General features: G+C 43.1%; 1 protein-coding gene and 1 pseudogene across 2 annotated transcripts; both read right to left on the bottom strand.

Moving 5' to 3' along the window:
• Positions 1–3,062: 3,062 nt before the first annotated feature.
• Positions 3,063–6,702, bottom strand: PRR13 (proline rich 13). Of its 2 annotated transcripts, none has more exons than XM_068561620.1 (4): positions 6,639–6,702; positions 5,984–6,022; positions 5,251–5,615; positions 3,063–3,743 (listed from the first exon to the last, which is right to left on the bottom strand). In XM_068561620.1, exons 2-4 carry the CDS (start codon positions 6,000–6,002, stop codon positions 3,699–3,701), a joined length of 429 nt encoding a protein of 142 aa, XP_068417721.1. In that variant the 5' UTR covers positions 6,003–6,022; positions 6,639–6,702; the 3' UTR covers positions 3,063–3,698. The 2 variants fall into 2 exon arrangements, with proteins under 2 accessions (XP_068417721.1, XP_068417722.1); XM_068561621.1 differs by having other exon boundaries at positions 6,591–6,698.
• Positions 6,703–11,151: 4,449 nt separating this feature from the next.
• On the bottom strand, positions 11,152–11,857 carry LOC137775746 (3-hydroxyisobutyrate dehydrogenase, mitochondrial pseudogene; annotated as a pseudogene).
• Positions 11,858–16,771: the final 4,914 nt, after the last annotated feature.

The raw sequence follows: 16,771 nt of genomic DNA, 5'->3' as shown, positions 1-16,771 counted from the left end.
GGCGCACCAACCTAGTGCTCTCGGGAGCCAGGCAAGTAACGTACCTGGCCTAAAGAAAGGCAACAGGAAGCTGAAAGGACAATAAGAAGACTGGAGAGTACAGGGTCCATCTATAAGGAATGACCACTACTCAGGGGCCAGAACGTCTGTCTTCAGAAACGTGGACCCACTATTGCTAGAGTTTCCAGCTTGAAATCTGAAACTTTATTGAAAACGTCTGATAATTAACACAGAGTGGTCCCTCAAAAAAAAAAAAAAAAAAAAGTCCATGGCCAGATATAGCTGTAAGCATCCAATTTTTCAACCTCTGGCAAAGATATATTTACCAAAATGCTCCCCACAGCAGTTAAGTATAGCAAGGTTGAAAACATTCTAAAATCCCAGCAATAAAAGATTGGTTGAATGAAATGCTGTTAAAACAATGTTATACACACACACACACACACACACTGATATGGAATCAACTCCAAAATAGATAATTAAATGGGAAAATGTTAGGTCCAAAAGAGGGCCTGTACTATGCTCCCATTTGATATAAAGTCGGGGTAGGGGCAATAGGAACAATGTAAGGTAGAAATAGAAAGGGAGGGGATACTTAACTATGTTCAGAATAGCTCTGGAAGTTTACAAAAGAATTTGGTAGTCATGGTTGCCTTTGGGGAGGAAGCTGGAAATCTGCGATGAGAAGAGAACCTTACTTTTCACCAAACATCCTATTATAATGTTACAATTTTTCCCCAAGTACATGTATTACTTTTAGCTTTCAAAAAGTTAATAGACTTTTGGGGATTCCCTGGTGGTGCAGTGGTTAAGAATCCGCCTGCCAATGCAGGGGACACGGGTTCGAGCCCTGGTCCGGGAAGATCCCACATGCCGCGGAGCAACTAAGCCTGTGCGCCGCAACTACTGAGCCTGTGCTCTAGAGCTCGTGAGCCACAACCACTGAGCCCACGTGCCACAACTACTGAAGCCCACACGCCTAGAGCCCATGCTCTGCAACAAGAGAACCCACCGCAATGAGAAGTCCATGCACCACAACGAAGAGTAGCCCCCACTCGCCGCAACTAGAGAAAAAGCTCACACACAGCAACAAAAACCCAACGCAGCCAAAAAAAAAAAGATTAAAAAAAAAAAAAAGTTAATAGACTTTTGAGAAACAACAATAGCAAAACAGCAAGGTGCTGTGCATGTGACTTAGAAAAGCCAGGAAGGGGAAATGGGCTGTCCATGGTTAAAACTGGGGAAGGAGGTCGGTGAATTTTCTCCCTAATTTCTTTGTTTCTCTTTGTGTTTTCCCCCTTGAACCCCTTCTCATTATCTCTCCTTATTTGTGGTTTGTTTGTCAACATCTGTTTCTCTTTCACCTCACAATCCCCCTGTCCCCACATCTCCCTCTCCTCCTCGAAAAGGAAGGGCTGATGAGTAAATGAAAATGGAGTATGATTGGGAAAAAAACATTAAAACGGCCCCCAAATCCAGGACACTGGAAAACAGGCCTTGGTCTTGGATTTTCTAATAAAATTAGAAGCTAGCTCTAATATATTTATTTTAAGCATTGATTTCATATAACTCACCCCAGGGACAAGTGGTAGATGCAATCCAGCCAACTAAAAACACTCCTTCCCTGTTCAAGCCCCACACTCAATCCCTAAGCCCTGTGGGTTCCACCTCAGAAACATCTCTCAAGTCCACTCCTTCCTCTAGACCCATCTAGAGCCTCATTTCCTGCTTTCAGGCTCCTGTATGGTATCTCAGGCTCAGGAATTCCTGAACTTTCATCCCACGACTTTTTACAACTCTGTGCCTCTGCAAAACTGCTTCTTCTGCCTGAAATCCACTGGGTTAAAAGCATAGACACAGGAGCCACACTGCCTGAGTTCGAATCCTGACTGAAGTTTTCTTCTTCCACAAAATGGAAGCAGAGTACCTACCTCATAGAGTTGCTGGGAAGATTAACACAAGTTATAAATGTACAGCACTTAGTGCCTGGCACATGATAAATGCTTGGTGTTAGCTGATGTCATTTACCAACTAGGAACCTCCTACGCATCCTGAGGCCCAGCCAGGACCTCACTCATTTCCCACTGGCACTGTCACTCCTTCCTTTGCTCCCCCACTGCTTGATCCCTGTCTCTGTTGTGGTCCCTTTTACTGTATTATAATAACCTATTCACATATCTATCTGCTCCCTTAGCTCTTGCAGGCCATGAAGAGCAGGCACTGTCTTATTCATCTTTGTACCTCAACACCTGGAACACAGTATTTCCTCAATAATCCTTTTCCAGGGAATTAATCTAGCTGCATTGGGATACCTGTGATTCCCAAACATGCTATGGAGCTTTAGACCCTGTACCTAAGCACATGCCTTTCCCAGCCCTTCTCTGCCATCCACTTGGTAGATCTATTCTTTCATTTTTTTGTGTACTCATGTTTCTCCACTCACGGCCCTAGAGGTAAAATGTCACTTTTCCTGTGAAGTCATCTTTGACTCCTCCTTCACTTCCCAGTTATTTCTACGTTTATATCTCTCTGGCATTTTATACCATCTGTATTAATTAGTTCTCTTAGATGTCTTTTCCTCTACTCAACAGATCTTTGAGAACCCAATGTGTAATACCATGTATGGCATTTGGTAAACCAGTGGCCCTCAGTTCTAGCTGTACATCAGAATCACCCACAGTGTTTTAAAAATCCTGATTTGCAGGGCCCCATCCTTTAAAAATCCTGATTTGCTGGGCCCCATCCTTATCAAGAGTCTTTCAGGCAAAGCCCTAAATCACTCTCTGATAGCTGATGGGCAGGCAGGGTTGAGAATCTTGGTAGCAGATATGAAAACTTATGCTAAAGACCTGTATCTATTCATCAAATGGAAGACAGTAAAGATTCATTCCACTAAGCCTGAACCAATTCTGAAGGATCCTCCCACTAGAGACATATAAGGACAGTATGCTGTCTTCCTGATGACGCTCTGGTTCCTTACCAAAAAACTGATACACTTTAAAGGGTCCGTGGAAGGCGAAAGTAGTAGAATGTGCTAGACCCACCCACGGTAATGGCACAGGTGAACAGACACCAGGAGAAACAGCTTTATTTGGACTGAGAGTTGGAGAGTGAGAGGAGGACCTGAGATAGCATACTGAGCTAAGGGGTAGAGATCAGTTTCCAAAATGGCAGGCAGAGCTCATCAGCCAAATGGACTCCACATCCCAGCAGCCTTGCAGTGAGTGCAGTCAATAAAAGGCCTGCTGGGAAATGTTTATTTGCCACTAAATCATCCAAGCATGCCACAATTACAAGAAAGGTACAGGTCGTTTTTTCCTTTCCATAATTAAATTTCCACAGCATCTCCCCAATCATGAGTATTACAAAAGAAAGTAAAAAAAATCACATTTTACAGATCTTAGACTTGTCTTCAGCATTTAGCTCAAATCTCACCATCTTCAAAAACTAGTTCTCCTGCAAAATTCACCAGCTAAAAGTTCTATCCAAGCAGTGGGAAGACGGCCTTTGCTAGCCCATGGCAATTCTTTTCCCATTTTCCCTAGCCAGTTAGGGTTGAACAGCAGAGTGAGGCTTAGATTGCAGGGGTGGCGGGGGGAGGGACACAAGGGCTAATTTCCCCCAGTACAAGATGGCATCTGAAGCTTGATGGGAGAGCAGAACTGGAGAGACTTGAGGGAAGGGTCCAGGCCCTGTATTCAGTCAGAGTCACTGCTGGAAGAGGAGGAGGAGGAGGAGGAATGCTGCAAGGGGAAAGGGGAAAGGAGATATCATCAGATCCAAATGAACTTTGATCACTCCATGGGACATTCTTTGGTGCCCTACACCTCCACCCAAGTGCCCTTTGCTTTCTAAGAAGGTCAGGAGTCTTGAACCAGACTGTCCCTTAAACAGCAAAAGCAAGGATTTCCTTCAGCAGTGAGCATACAGGAATGGATGAAACCATCCTAAATCACTGCACAGAATTTACTGCATTTGGAGCAAATTTCCAATTTTCTTTACCTAAGCCAATGCCTAGGCAAGGAATAAATTATAGGCACAAGCATAGTATAGTGCAGGGAAACAGCTGCTACCTTATAATAATGATTAGCTGCATGGACATTCCTAGTGGCTATGAGTCTAAGAAAAGTGAGTAGAATCAGCTGCTGTGTGTGCATCTGTCTCTACGTTTTCCTAAGCCCCAATTGGGAGAAAGTGAGGAAGGCGGGAGAGAAAGCTGGGAGAGTCCTAGTCAAGGTTCTTTACATGCATAGTCCCATCAACAACTGTCATAAAAAACATTTTTGAGTCTCTCCATTCAATCTCACCTTTCCTTCTCCTCAAACTTCTACCAAAGATCCAGAACTAGGATTAGCACCCAAAGCCATAAGGCAAATAAATACTAGGCAGAAAAATGTAAATTAAGGCCTCCTCAAGATCGAGGTTGGTTCAACCCTTCCAGAGTTGTCCTGAGAGCTACTTTTACCCTTGCTAATTAACACTCCTCTGGAATGCTGCAAGGGGAAAGGGGAAAGGAGATATCATCAGACCCAGATGAACTTTGATCACTCCATGGGACATTCTTTGGTGCCCTACATCTCCATCCAAGTGCCCTTTGCTTTCTAAGAAGGTCAGGAGTCTTGAACCAGACTGTCCCTTAAACAGCAAAAGCAAGGATTTCCTTCAGCAGTGAGCATATAGGATACTTAGCCTTGGGGCTGAGCATGAAACTCAGGGTTTTATTTGAGGCTGAGAGTCACTGACTGCTCTTGTCCTGTTTCCCTGCCAGACAGTAGGACAATAAGGCCCATGTAATTAACACAACACCCTGAGAATACTGAAGGAGAGAAAGAAACTCCAGGAACTAGGGCCAGATTATTATCTGTTAATTATTATATAAGACTTTGCTTTGTCAAAGGACTGACTCTATTACTTGACATTTGACCACCTCAGTGGGTGTGTCCAACCCGCTAAAACAAACGTAAGGTGGGGAGGGGTGGAGTTCAGGGAAGAGAAAGGCAAATTAGAAAAAAAAAAAAGGCTTTTGATTCTGATATCCATTCTAAGGCTCAGCCTAGCCCCTCCCAGATAGAAGGCCTAATTAGCCTAATAATTCTTTTGAAGATTATCAGATTCTTCCCAGTGGGAATCCTTTACACAATCGCTGCCCCATGTCCTCAGACTTTGAATCCTCCTTCCTCGCCCACCCACTGCCTCTCTAGTCCCCCTGAGGGGACACCCCTTACTAGCCAGGATCCAGAGGGCACTGACCTTGCCATGTTTGTGGTGTTTCTGCTTCTTTTTATGAGCTTTTTTCATTTTCTTTTGCATCTTCTTGTCAATCACCATTCCTGGTCCTACCATGCCAGGAGCCAATGGATTCACAGGACACATGCCAGGGGCAGGTGGTGGGTATGGAGGGGGGTAGGGACCTGAGGGTTGGCATCCTGGATACCCTGGTTGTGGCACAGGATGACAGGGCCCACCAGGGGGAAAGGCTGGATTCCCCTGGGGTGCTCCTGGGGGAGTGGGAAAGGGGCCTGGAGGAAAGGTAGGGGTGGCAGGTGGTGGATGGGCAGGATTGCAACCTCCAGGGTACCCGACGTTAGGGGGGTGTAGATATGGCCCTGGCTGCCCTGGTGGAAGAAGCAAAGAATCAATTAAGATTAGAACTGCCCAGAACCTCTGACAACAAACAACAAAAAGAAGAGGATTTCGTTTCTCACTCAATAGCTAAAGGCAAACGGAAAGGTGAGGAAAGAAAATGGAGGGTAGGGGAGACAAACTTACGTAAGAGAGAGAAAAGGTAACGTCCCTGGCAGGGCGGGGGAGAAAGGGAGACAGTGAACTCTAGGGAAAGATGAGAGCATCGGTCAGCTATGGACTAAGGACTTTGCTTTTGCGGGTTAGGGGAGAGGTGGACGAGAAACTGACACAGAAACCTCCTGTTGTGGCCCTTCTGAAAAGGGGTTGGAGCAAGAAAAGAGATCCCCCAAACACCTACCGGCATTGGGATTCCACATGTTCAGGTATTTCCTCCAGCCTGGGAAGAAACAAATGAAGGCAATAAGCTGACGGCCCAGAAATGGGTAGGGGTTTTAGAGACCAAGCTCAACTCCAACGCCTCCCGCTCCGCAACAGTCTCTCAGAGAACTACCACGACCTCCACAGAAGAAATGTTTCTTTCCACCCGTTCCTTCGCCCCCAACACCTATTCTATTCCTAGTTCCCTAACCACAGGAACCTAGCTCCCAGGGCCCCTCCACCTTCCACTAGCTCTGGCCGCGGCTGGAGGTTTCTAAGTCCTCCGGAGAGGGGCAGACTCCGCGAATCTCGCTATCCCCATCGCTCATCTGCCTTTCCGAGACCGAGTCCGGAAGACTTTAGCCACCCATAAGCTGCGAAGGGATCTTAACTTAACTGCTCCCGGAGAAGAGTGACGGGGGACAGGACCCCCACCCCAGGCTAAGAGAAGGACCTGCCTTGAGGCGAAAGGAGATAGGCGGCTCAGGAAAGATCCTCAAACGCTTACATAGCTAGACATACCCCCTCCCACATTAAAAAAAGGCAAATAGAGATCCTGGCTCCCAGCTGCGAAGGGACCCCCTCACCCAGGAATGGAAAAAGAAGGAAACTGAGTAATCCAGGCGTCCCGTCACCTCTACACCACTGCTTGCGCGGACTCCTCCTTTCAGCCTCCACTCTCACTTCTTGGTCACCCTCCCACCTTAAGCTTCAGCATCCGCCTCTGCTACCGCCTGATTGGTACTATGTGGTCATTCGGCGTTACGATTGGAGAACATAGTCGTCAATCACTCTAGGCTAGAAGGCAGCGGTAGGGGAGGAGCCAGGCGCTTCAGGACGCGGCGGTACAGTGGAGCGGGAGGGCCGGAAATCCCTGGGGGCGGGGCTAGGAGAAATGGGCTAGGAGAGGGCGGGGCCCGTTTCTGGGCGAAGTCCTTGAGTGCCTAGGGAAAACTCAACCCTTGACCTCTGAGCCCTTAGTCCAGTGGGTGCCACACCTTGTAATGTGAATATACTGTGATAAGCGGTATACAGACACATACATACATATATATATAGATATAGATATATATAGATATATATAGATATATATAGATATATATATATGGAGCGCTTAAGGAAGGGCGGAGAGCTGCTAAATCTCACCCCAAGCCTCAATACTGCCGCCTCCCTCTTAGTCCCCATAGGAAATAAGGAAACATTCTTGGGGAAAATACAGAGATTTCTAATCTCTCCTAGGATTCTCTATCTCAATTGCATAGCTCTGCCATCTGTCAAATTGCATAAACCAGAAACCAAGAAGTTCAGCCTGATGGCTCTCTCTTTCCTTCACCTTTCCCCCGCATCTCCTTCCAACTTCAGGAAGGGTCCGTTTTGTTTCCCAAATAAATCTGGAATCCCTACACTTCTCTCCATCTTCTCTGCTCCCAGCCTACCATCATCTCTCAACTGGATTGCAGCAATGGCCTCTATTTTTTTAATAACACAATTAACAAGCTTGATTTAATGAATATATATAGAACCATACACCCAAAATTTAAAAATACTTATCCTTCTTAAGCATACATAAAACATTTTAAAAAATTGGTCTCAACTAATATAATTCAAATTTCAGAGAATTGTGTATTACATACTGTATTCTTTGACGGCAACGTAAAATATAAATACAAATGAAACCGAGCAGGACCCTGTGGGGCCCTCACGGGTACAAAAGCCTTTCCATGTCCCCTTTTCTAGTTTGTAGGAAAAAGGGTTTAGCCTCCTAGACCTTCCCTGATTTCCAAAGGGAAGATTCAAACAGTTGCTAATTAGGGAAGGGAGGGAATGCAGAAACAAAGGATGAACAGTCAAAAATCAATAGCGCATCAATAAAGCAGGGTCCTGGTTTCTCCTGAAGGTGAGACAGGCTGGGACCTGGGACCCTTTGCTGCAGTGCTGCAGTTTTTGCACCTGGACACACCTCTCCTCGAGCAACAAAATACAAAGAGACTGCACGGGACTAAAAATTATGTGCATGCACAGTTGGGGCAAATTCTGGACAAAAGATACAAAGACCAAAAACCCAACTGCCACTTTTGAAGAGCCTGCAGCAAAAGCAGGGTACTGTGCATGCCCCCGGCACACACCACCACTTAAGGGGTGCGCAAACCACCTAAGCCACTCCTCCGACCCGACCACTGGACACACCCCTACCCTCACCCCATATAAGGAACAAGGCTCACCATCCACCCCTCAGGGAGCGAGCCAGCGAGGGAACTTGTTGTACGTTCTTGCTCCCCCCTGCTGTAGCAGGGGCCCCAGTAAAGCCTTGCCTGAATTTCTCATCTGACCTCTGATCAATTTCTATTGATTAGGGAGGCCAAGGAACCCTCGTCTGTAACAAAGGGATATACATAACAATGTATTTTTGAGTTATTCTGTGAAAACTAAGACCCCCCACCCAGTTGGAGGATGATAAATTCCAGCTGAGCGCAAGATTCCTGGAATACCATCTGTTACCTCACCACCAACCAATTAGAAGAAAGTCACATGTCCTGCAGGCCTTGCTCCAAATTTTGCCTATAAAAACTCCTCCCTGAAAACCATTAAAAAATTTGGGTTTTTTGAGCACAAACCACTGGTTCTCCTTGCTCAGTCCTGCAATAAACCTTTCTCTGCTCCAAACTCCAATGTTCTGGTTTGGCCTCACTGTGCGTCGGGCACATGAGCTTGTGTGCATTCGGCAACACAAACATACATTTGGAAGTTAAAAAAAAACAGTCTTCCAAATAACTCTGGGTCAAAGTATAACACACGATGGAAATTAAATACTTTGAACTCAACCGTAATGAAAACATTACATCCCAAATTTGTGAGCTACAAAAAATATGAAGATAAATTTTATACTGAGTTTGTCATCTTGAACTAAAATTTTTGATAGATTTTTAATTTTTTTAGATATTTATTTATTTGTTTGGCTGTGCTGGGTCTTAGTTGCAGCGCACGGGATCTTCGTTGTAGCATGTGGGATCTTTAGTTGCGGCACGTGAGCTCTTAGTTGCAGCATGTAGACTCTTAGTTGAGATACGTGGGATCTAGTTTCCTGACCAGGGAACGAACCCAGGCCCTCTGAACTGAGAGTGCAGAGTCAACCACTGGACCACCAGGGAAGTCCCAATTTTTAATTTTTTAATTAAAGTATTTTTGTTATATATATTTTATTGAAATACAGTTGACATACAATATTATGTTTTACATAACCATAGTACATATTGATATATTTTTATATCAGGTTTGTGCTAAATATTTGAGATGAATTGGGACTGGCACTTTTTTTGTTTTTGTTTTTAACGCAATTTATATCTGAGTTATTTCTTCCTTGTACGATCATTGAGTTTGAAAGAAATTATTGATGTGTCTATATGGGCATGATGCCTCCCAGAATTTAAATATTTAAAACCATTTCTTTTTTAAAGCAGCTTTATTGAAATATAGTTCATATACCATACAATTCACCCATTTAAAGGGTACAGTTCAATAGTTTTTAGCATATTCTGAGCTTGTGCAACCATTGCCATTATTTAATTTTAGAACATTTTTTGTCCCCCTTAAAATAATTCCACACCCCATTAGTAGTGAATCCTCATTCCTCTCCCTACCTCTCCCCCATTCCACCCAAGCCCTTAGCAACCACTAATCAATTTCTAAATGCTCCTATTTTAAACATTTTATACAAATGGAAAATTGTATAACATGTGGCCTATCGTGACTGGCTTCTTTCACTTTGCATAATATTTCAAGGTTCATCCATGTTGTAGTATGAATCAGTAGTTCATTCTTTTTTATGAAGGAAATACTGAATAATATGCCACTGTTTGGATATACCACATTTAGTTTATCCATTCATCAGCTGATGGACATTTGAATTGTTTTTACGCTTTGCCTATTATATATATCACTGCTATGAACATTCATGTACAAGTTTGTGCATAACCATATGTTTTTTTTATTATCAGCATAGAAATGTATTTGAATTCAAAATTATATGGTTATATTTAGAATAATGTAATAATTATCTAAAACACGTATCATCCTTGGCTCTGAAACAGTTCTAAAGATGTCATTCTTTTGAAGTCAAAAAACATGTAGGAAGAATGTACAAGGAGGACTTCCCTGGTGGCGCAGTGGTTAAGAATCCACCGGCCAATGCTAGGGGACACGGTGTCGAGCCCTGGTCCGGGAAGATCCCACATGCGGCAGAGCAACTAAGCCCATGCACCACAACTACTGAGCCTGTGCTCTAGAGCCCGCGAGCCACAACTACTGAGCCCACAAGCCACAGCTACTGAAGCCCGTGCGCCTAGAGCCCGAGCTCCGCAACAAGAGAAGCCAAAGCAATGAGAAGCCCGGGCGCCGCAATGAAGAGTAGCTCCCACTCACCGCAACTAGAGAAAGCCCGCGCAGCAACGAAAAATCAACACAGCCAAAAATAAATAAATAAATAAAATTATTTTTTTAAAAAAAGAATGTACAAGGAAACAAAAATATAAAAAACAAGTTTGCTGAGTATTGGGAGTTGTTACAAGAGGGACACACCAAGATAAATGTAACAGAGTCCAAATTATATAACATGCAGCAAGGCGTTCTCTTGCTTTATCAACTCCTAGAAAATAAATTAGTAACCTCAGTAATGCAAGAATACCACCACTTGGTTAAAAGGACAAACTTTCTGAGCGACACAGGTAATTCACTGTACTTCCCCTTTCTATAAGTCCTTTCTTCACACCAGTTTCTTTTCGTTCCCCTAAAATATGTTTTATCGTGTTAAAAAAAAATGTGGTTTTATTTGTAAATTGGAGTAAATAATATCCTGATTGAAATATGCAACTATTTAGTTAAAGATGCTCAGGGATCAAATTTTTGAAAAAGGTCAGTCAGCTAGTTAGCAGGGACCATCAGTAGCAAACAGAAAAAAATTTTCAGATATTATATGTTTGCTAAATAGATTAAAAAAAAAGAATAAGCAGTTAAAAATGGGTGAAAAATCCCAGGGTTTACTGTGACCAAGACAATCAAAAGCAGACAGACCCATTTACTTGTGGAGCAAGCTATAAGGAGGTTCCAAGATAGACTCTGGTTCCCAACAGAGTCCACTGCCAAAGGGCAAACTCAGAATGTCTCCTCCTCTCATAGAAACTGGAACACAGATGAGCAGGCTTCCTCTGAGTAGCCCTTCACATACATCATCCTGTAGATCTGATGGGCTTGACTGCCCAGAAGGATTGGGCTCTTCGTGCTAACCGCAGAGGCTTGTGCTAATCCCAGATCCTTAGTCATGAGTGTTGTTCTGAATCCACCCTGATACTTATTAGGCAAGGGAACTCCATCAATCATGCCAGGTATGGGATTATAAGTATCACTTGACCAAAGCTGTCCTAAGCTCACATATAGGATTTTAGCCAATGGTTTTGGGTCAAGCCCCAACCTGATTCCCAGATTCATAGCATCAGCAGTTCCAATCATACCATACCAACAGCGTGTTGTAGCCGATCCTCACAGCCTGCCCAGTCCCAAGGGCTCCACAATGCACCACATTGGAGCCCTTGTACCCCAGCAACTCTTGGGCAGCAGCAAATTCATCTGTGACTCCTCCCACCAGAAACATTAGGTTCCCAGACTGAGCAGCTCCCACACCACCAGAAACAGGGGCATCCATGAAAATTGCTCCCATTTTCTCAACATCTTTGGCCAATTCTTTCGAAACTGTAGGATCAATAGTACTGGAGTCTATTAATAGTGAGCCTTTCTTCACTTTTTTTGGAACTCCATTTGCTCCAGAATAAGCTTCTATTGCATTGATACTGGTGGGCAACATGGAAATAATTCCGTCAGCTTTTTTGGCTACATCTGCTGGGGAAGACACTACCAGTATACCTGCATCGAGAAATTCTTTGCATGCATCAGGGAACACATCATAAATAACAAGCGGATAGCCATGTTTCATGAAATTTTTTTGCCATTGGATGCCCCATTTGCCTAGTCCAGTGAATCCAGCTGGAATCTTAGAAGCCATTGACCTAGAACACACCACTGCAAGGCTGGCCCTTGCCAGCGGCTCCAGTAGGGAGGCCCGAGGCCCTCCACAGAGCTGTAAGGTGGCTGCCTTGCTGCCCCGGCTCACCCACTGACTGTGAGGGTGCGTGGGGACGCGTGCAACCACCATATGTTTTCAATTCTGTTGGGTATTTACTTAAGAGAGGAATTGCTAGGTAATACGGTAACTGTATGTTTAACTTTTTTGAGGAACTGCCAGACTACTTTCCAAAATAGCCACACCATTTTATATCCCCACCAGCAACGTATAAGTGTTCCAGTTACCCCACATCTGCACCAGCACTTGTTGCTGTCTGTCTTTATTAATATAGCCATGCTAGTGGGTACGAAGTGGTGTCTCATTAAATGTCCGGTCAGCATCCACTCGGACCCTCTTCTAATTCATCCTCCAACCTCAGAAATTGTTTTCTAAAGCCAACTGTGACATCACCCTACTGCTTAAGATTCTTCAATGGCTTTGCATTATCCTTAAGACAACGGTGGAAAGTATTTTTACATGTATGTATTCATTTTTGTTGAATAGGTAATATGTTCACATGCTTTGAAAACCAAAAAAGACCAAGAGGTATAAAGTGAAAAGTCTCCCTCCCACTCTTGTTCTCCTTTACCCAGCCTCCCCCAACCCACATAGCCCACACAACCACATAACTGGTTTCTTATATATATTTCCACAGTTTCTTCATTACAATCAAGCAAATACTGATATAAATTTATATCCCCTCTTTTAAGTATACAAACAGCAAACTATGCAGAGTTTAATTTGCAACTTTTCCCCCCACTTAATATATCTTGGAGATGTTTCCATACCAGCCAGCACAGTGTGTCTTCAGTCTTTTTCACAACCTCATTTGATTCTTTTGTATGATGTACCATAATCAATTTAACCAGTCAATAGATATTTGTGTTATTTTCAATCTTCTGCTACTAAAAACAATGCTGCAACAAATAACCTGACAAATATGTCATTTTACATATTTTTACTTTTTTATAGGTATTGATGAATTACCCTCCATAGAGGTTATATTTGTTTACATTCTCACCAGCAATATATGAGTGTCTGTTTCCTCCAACTTGTCCAACAAAAAAATACTCAAAATCTTATTACTGCAATGTCTGCAGTGGTCTGGCCCTGCTACCTTGCTGGTCTCCTCTCATACCACTCACCCTTGGCTTTCTGCGCTTCAGCCCCTAGGCTTCTTTCATCCCTCCAGAAGATCTTGGTTCCATTTGCAGGAGGGCCTTTGCACTTGCTGCTCCTGCAACCTGGAATGCTCTCCCCATCTCTCTCCACTTTGCCTAATTAAATCCTGCTCATTCATCAGCTCTCAGCTCCAGGATCACTTCTTCAGGGAAGCCTCCTTGACACCCTAGTCAGGTAAAACTCCTTTGTTGTAGCCCCTAGTAGAACCTTGTCTTTCCTTTAGCACACCTATCTCAGTTTATAATTATACATGAATCAGTAATTACTTAATGTTAGCTTCCTACATTAGACTGTAAGCTTCTTGAAAGTAAGGACACTTAACAGTTCACACAGTGCCTGGTACATAGGATGGTATGAATGAATACACTGTTAAATAAATAACTACATGAATGAATGAATGAATGAACAAATGGACAAAGAGGAATAGAGCATGGTGGTTCTGGAGTTAGTCAGAGAGACCTGGATTCAAATCCTGACTTTGACACTTATTGTGTGACCTTGAATAAGTTATTTAACCTCAATTCACTCATTTGTAAAACAGTGGCAATGGTACCTACCTCATAGGGTTGTGATGAGATAATCGTGTATCTGTCACATAATAAGTACTTACTATATGCTACCATGTATTACTATCATGATTCTTGTTAATATTAAGAACTTTTACTGTTAGACTAGGATGATTTTAACCTCCCTTCAGGACCCTCATAGGTTGCCAATACCCTCCATACCTCTCTTCACCTACCTGCTAGTTGGGAAATTCTTCCTCAGATTTAAACTCAGATTTTTTTTTTTTTTTTTTTCCCCACGCCAAGCAGCTTGTGGGATCTTAGTTCCCTGACCAGGGATCGAACCCGTGACCCCTGCTGTGGAAGTGCAGAGTCCTAACCACTTGACCGCCAGGGAATTCCCTAAATGCAGATTATTTAAAAAGCATTTAAGTAATGCTTGTAAAGCTCATTTCTCTGATTCATTAAATCATTAATGATTTACCATGCTTCTGTCATTCATTCATTCAACAAATATTTCTCAAGCTATCCAGGTACTGTTCTAAGCACTAGGGATAGAGTGGAAACACAGAGAAAAAATCCTTGCCTTCATGGAGGTAATAACTTGGTGGGAGAGGCAGAATATAAATAAATATATAATAAAATGTCAGATAGTGATGTGTACTATGTAGAAAAATTGATTGAAATAAGGGGAGGAGCTGTGGTGCCAGTATTTACAGATCCTTGTAAGCCATGGGAAAGAGTTTAGATTTTATTCTAAGTGTGAATGGAAGCCTCTGGAGGGTTATGAGCAGAGTAATGACATGATCTGATTTTCATTTTTAAAAAGTCATTCTGTAAACCAATGTTCATAGAAGCATTATTCATAACAGCCCAAAGATGGAAACAACCCAAATGTCCATCAACAGATGAATGGATAAACAAAATGTGGTATATGCATACAATGGAATAGTATTCAGCCCTAAAAAGGAAGGAGAGTCTGACACATGCTACACTATGGATGAACCTTGAAGATATTATGCTAAGTGAATTAAGCCAGGCACAAAAAGACAAATGCTGTATGATTCCACTTATATGAAGTGCCTAGAGTAGTCAAATTCATAGAGACAGAAAGTAATTAGCAGGGACTGCAGGCAGTGGGGAATGGAGATTTACTGTTTAATAGGCACAGAATTTAAGTTTAGAAAGATGAAAAAGTTCTGGAGGACGATGATCACAGTTGCACAACAGTGTGAATGTACTTAATGTCACTGTACTGTATGCTTAAAAATGGTTAGAATGGTAAAATAATAATAATAGTAATTATTATTATTATTCTGGCTACTGTGTGGTGAAAGAACAAAATAGGGAGAAATGGTTAAAGTGGAAGCAGAGAACCCAGTTAGGAGGCTACTACTGTACTCCAAAGAAGGAATGATGGTGGCTTGGATGGAAGTTGTAGAGATGATCAGGAGGGGTCAGACTCTGGGTATTTTTTTTTTTTAATCGAAGTATAGTTGATTTACCAGTTATTTTTTTTCTAAGGTAGAGCTTAGCAGATTTGGACTGGAGGTAGAGGTGAAAGAAACAGAGAAATCAAGGATGAACCCAAGAATATTGAGCAACTGGGAAATAATTGTGTCATTTACTGAAATAAGATGGGGGAGGAGCAGATGTGAGTACTTTTGGACAAAGTTAAGTTTAGGATGGCTATCAGATATGCAAGTGGAAGTGTTAAGAAGGCAGTTGGATTTGGCAGTCTGGCGCTCAGGGAGAGGTCTTGTCTGAAGAGAAAAAAATCGAGAGTTATCAAGGTATCTAAAGGAGCCAGTAAGCCCGAAAGAGAAAAACAAATATCGTATATTAATGCATATATGTGGAATCTTGAAAAATGGTACAGATGAACCTATTTGCAGGGCAGGAATAGAGACGCAGACATAGAGAACGGACATGTGGACACGGCAGGGAAAGGAGAGGGTGGGACAAATTAGGAGATTAGGATTGACATATATACACTACCATGCGTAAAATAGCTAGTGGGAACATGCTATAAAGCACAGGAAGCTCAGCTCAGTGCTCTGTGATGACCTAGATGGGTGGGATGGGGGGTGTGGGAGGGAGGTCCAAGAGGGAGGGGATATAGGTATACATAAAGCTGATTCATTTCGTTGTACAGCAGAAACTAACACGACGTTGTAAAGCAATTATACTCCAATAAAAATAAATAAATAAATAAACAAATAAAGGAGCCAGGTAGGGACTTCCCTGGGGTCCAGTGTTTAAGAATCCATCTTCCAGTGCAGGGGAACAGGTTCAATCCCTGGTCGGGGAACTAAGAACCCACATGCTGCGGGGCAACTAAGCCCACGTGCCACAACTACTGAGCCCGTGCGCCACAACTACAGAGCCTGAATGCTCTGGAGCCCACGCACTCTGGAGCCCATGTGCCACAACTACAGAGCCTGTGCGCCACAACTAGAGAGCCCGTGTGCCGCAACTACTGAGCCCGAGCACTCTGGAGCCCACATGCCACAACTAGAGGGAAGCCCTCGCACCGCAACAAAGAGCCCGTGTGCCACAACTAAGACCCAACGCAGCCAAAAATAAATAAATAAATATTTTTAACAAAGAAAAATTTTTAAAAATTCAAGGAACCAGATAAGCTCAGCCAGGGAGCAGGGGTAGCCAGAGTAGAAAAGAGGGCCCAGCCCGTGGCCTCAAGCCTGCCAATATTTAGAAACTGGCAAGAGAAGAGGAATGAGCAAAGGATACAGATTTTCCCCTTCTTCAGTGAGGAAGTGGAAAATCAGAGGAAAGTGTGAAGAAAAGATTCAAGGAGGAAGCTATCAAATGTTCATATGCTGCTGATAAATTTTGTAGGATGCAGACTGAGAAATGGCCATTGGATTTTGCAAGAATAGTGAACATTTTTTTAATAAATTTATTTATTCATTCATTCATTTATTTATTTTGGCTGCGTTGGGTCTTC

This window comes from Eschrichtius robustus, chromosome 13 (genome assembly GCF_028021215.1).
Source record: "Eschrichtius robustus isolate mEscRob2 chromosome 13, mEscRob2.pri, whole genome shotgun sequence".
Classification (NCBI taxonomy): domain Eukaryota; kingdom Metazoa; phylum Chordata; class Mammalia; order Artiodactyla; family Eschrichtiidae; genus Eschrichtius; species Eschrichtius robustus.
This window is presented reverse-complemented; position numbering and strand designations above follow the sequence as displayed.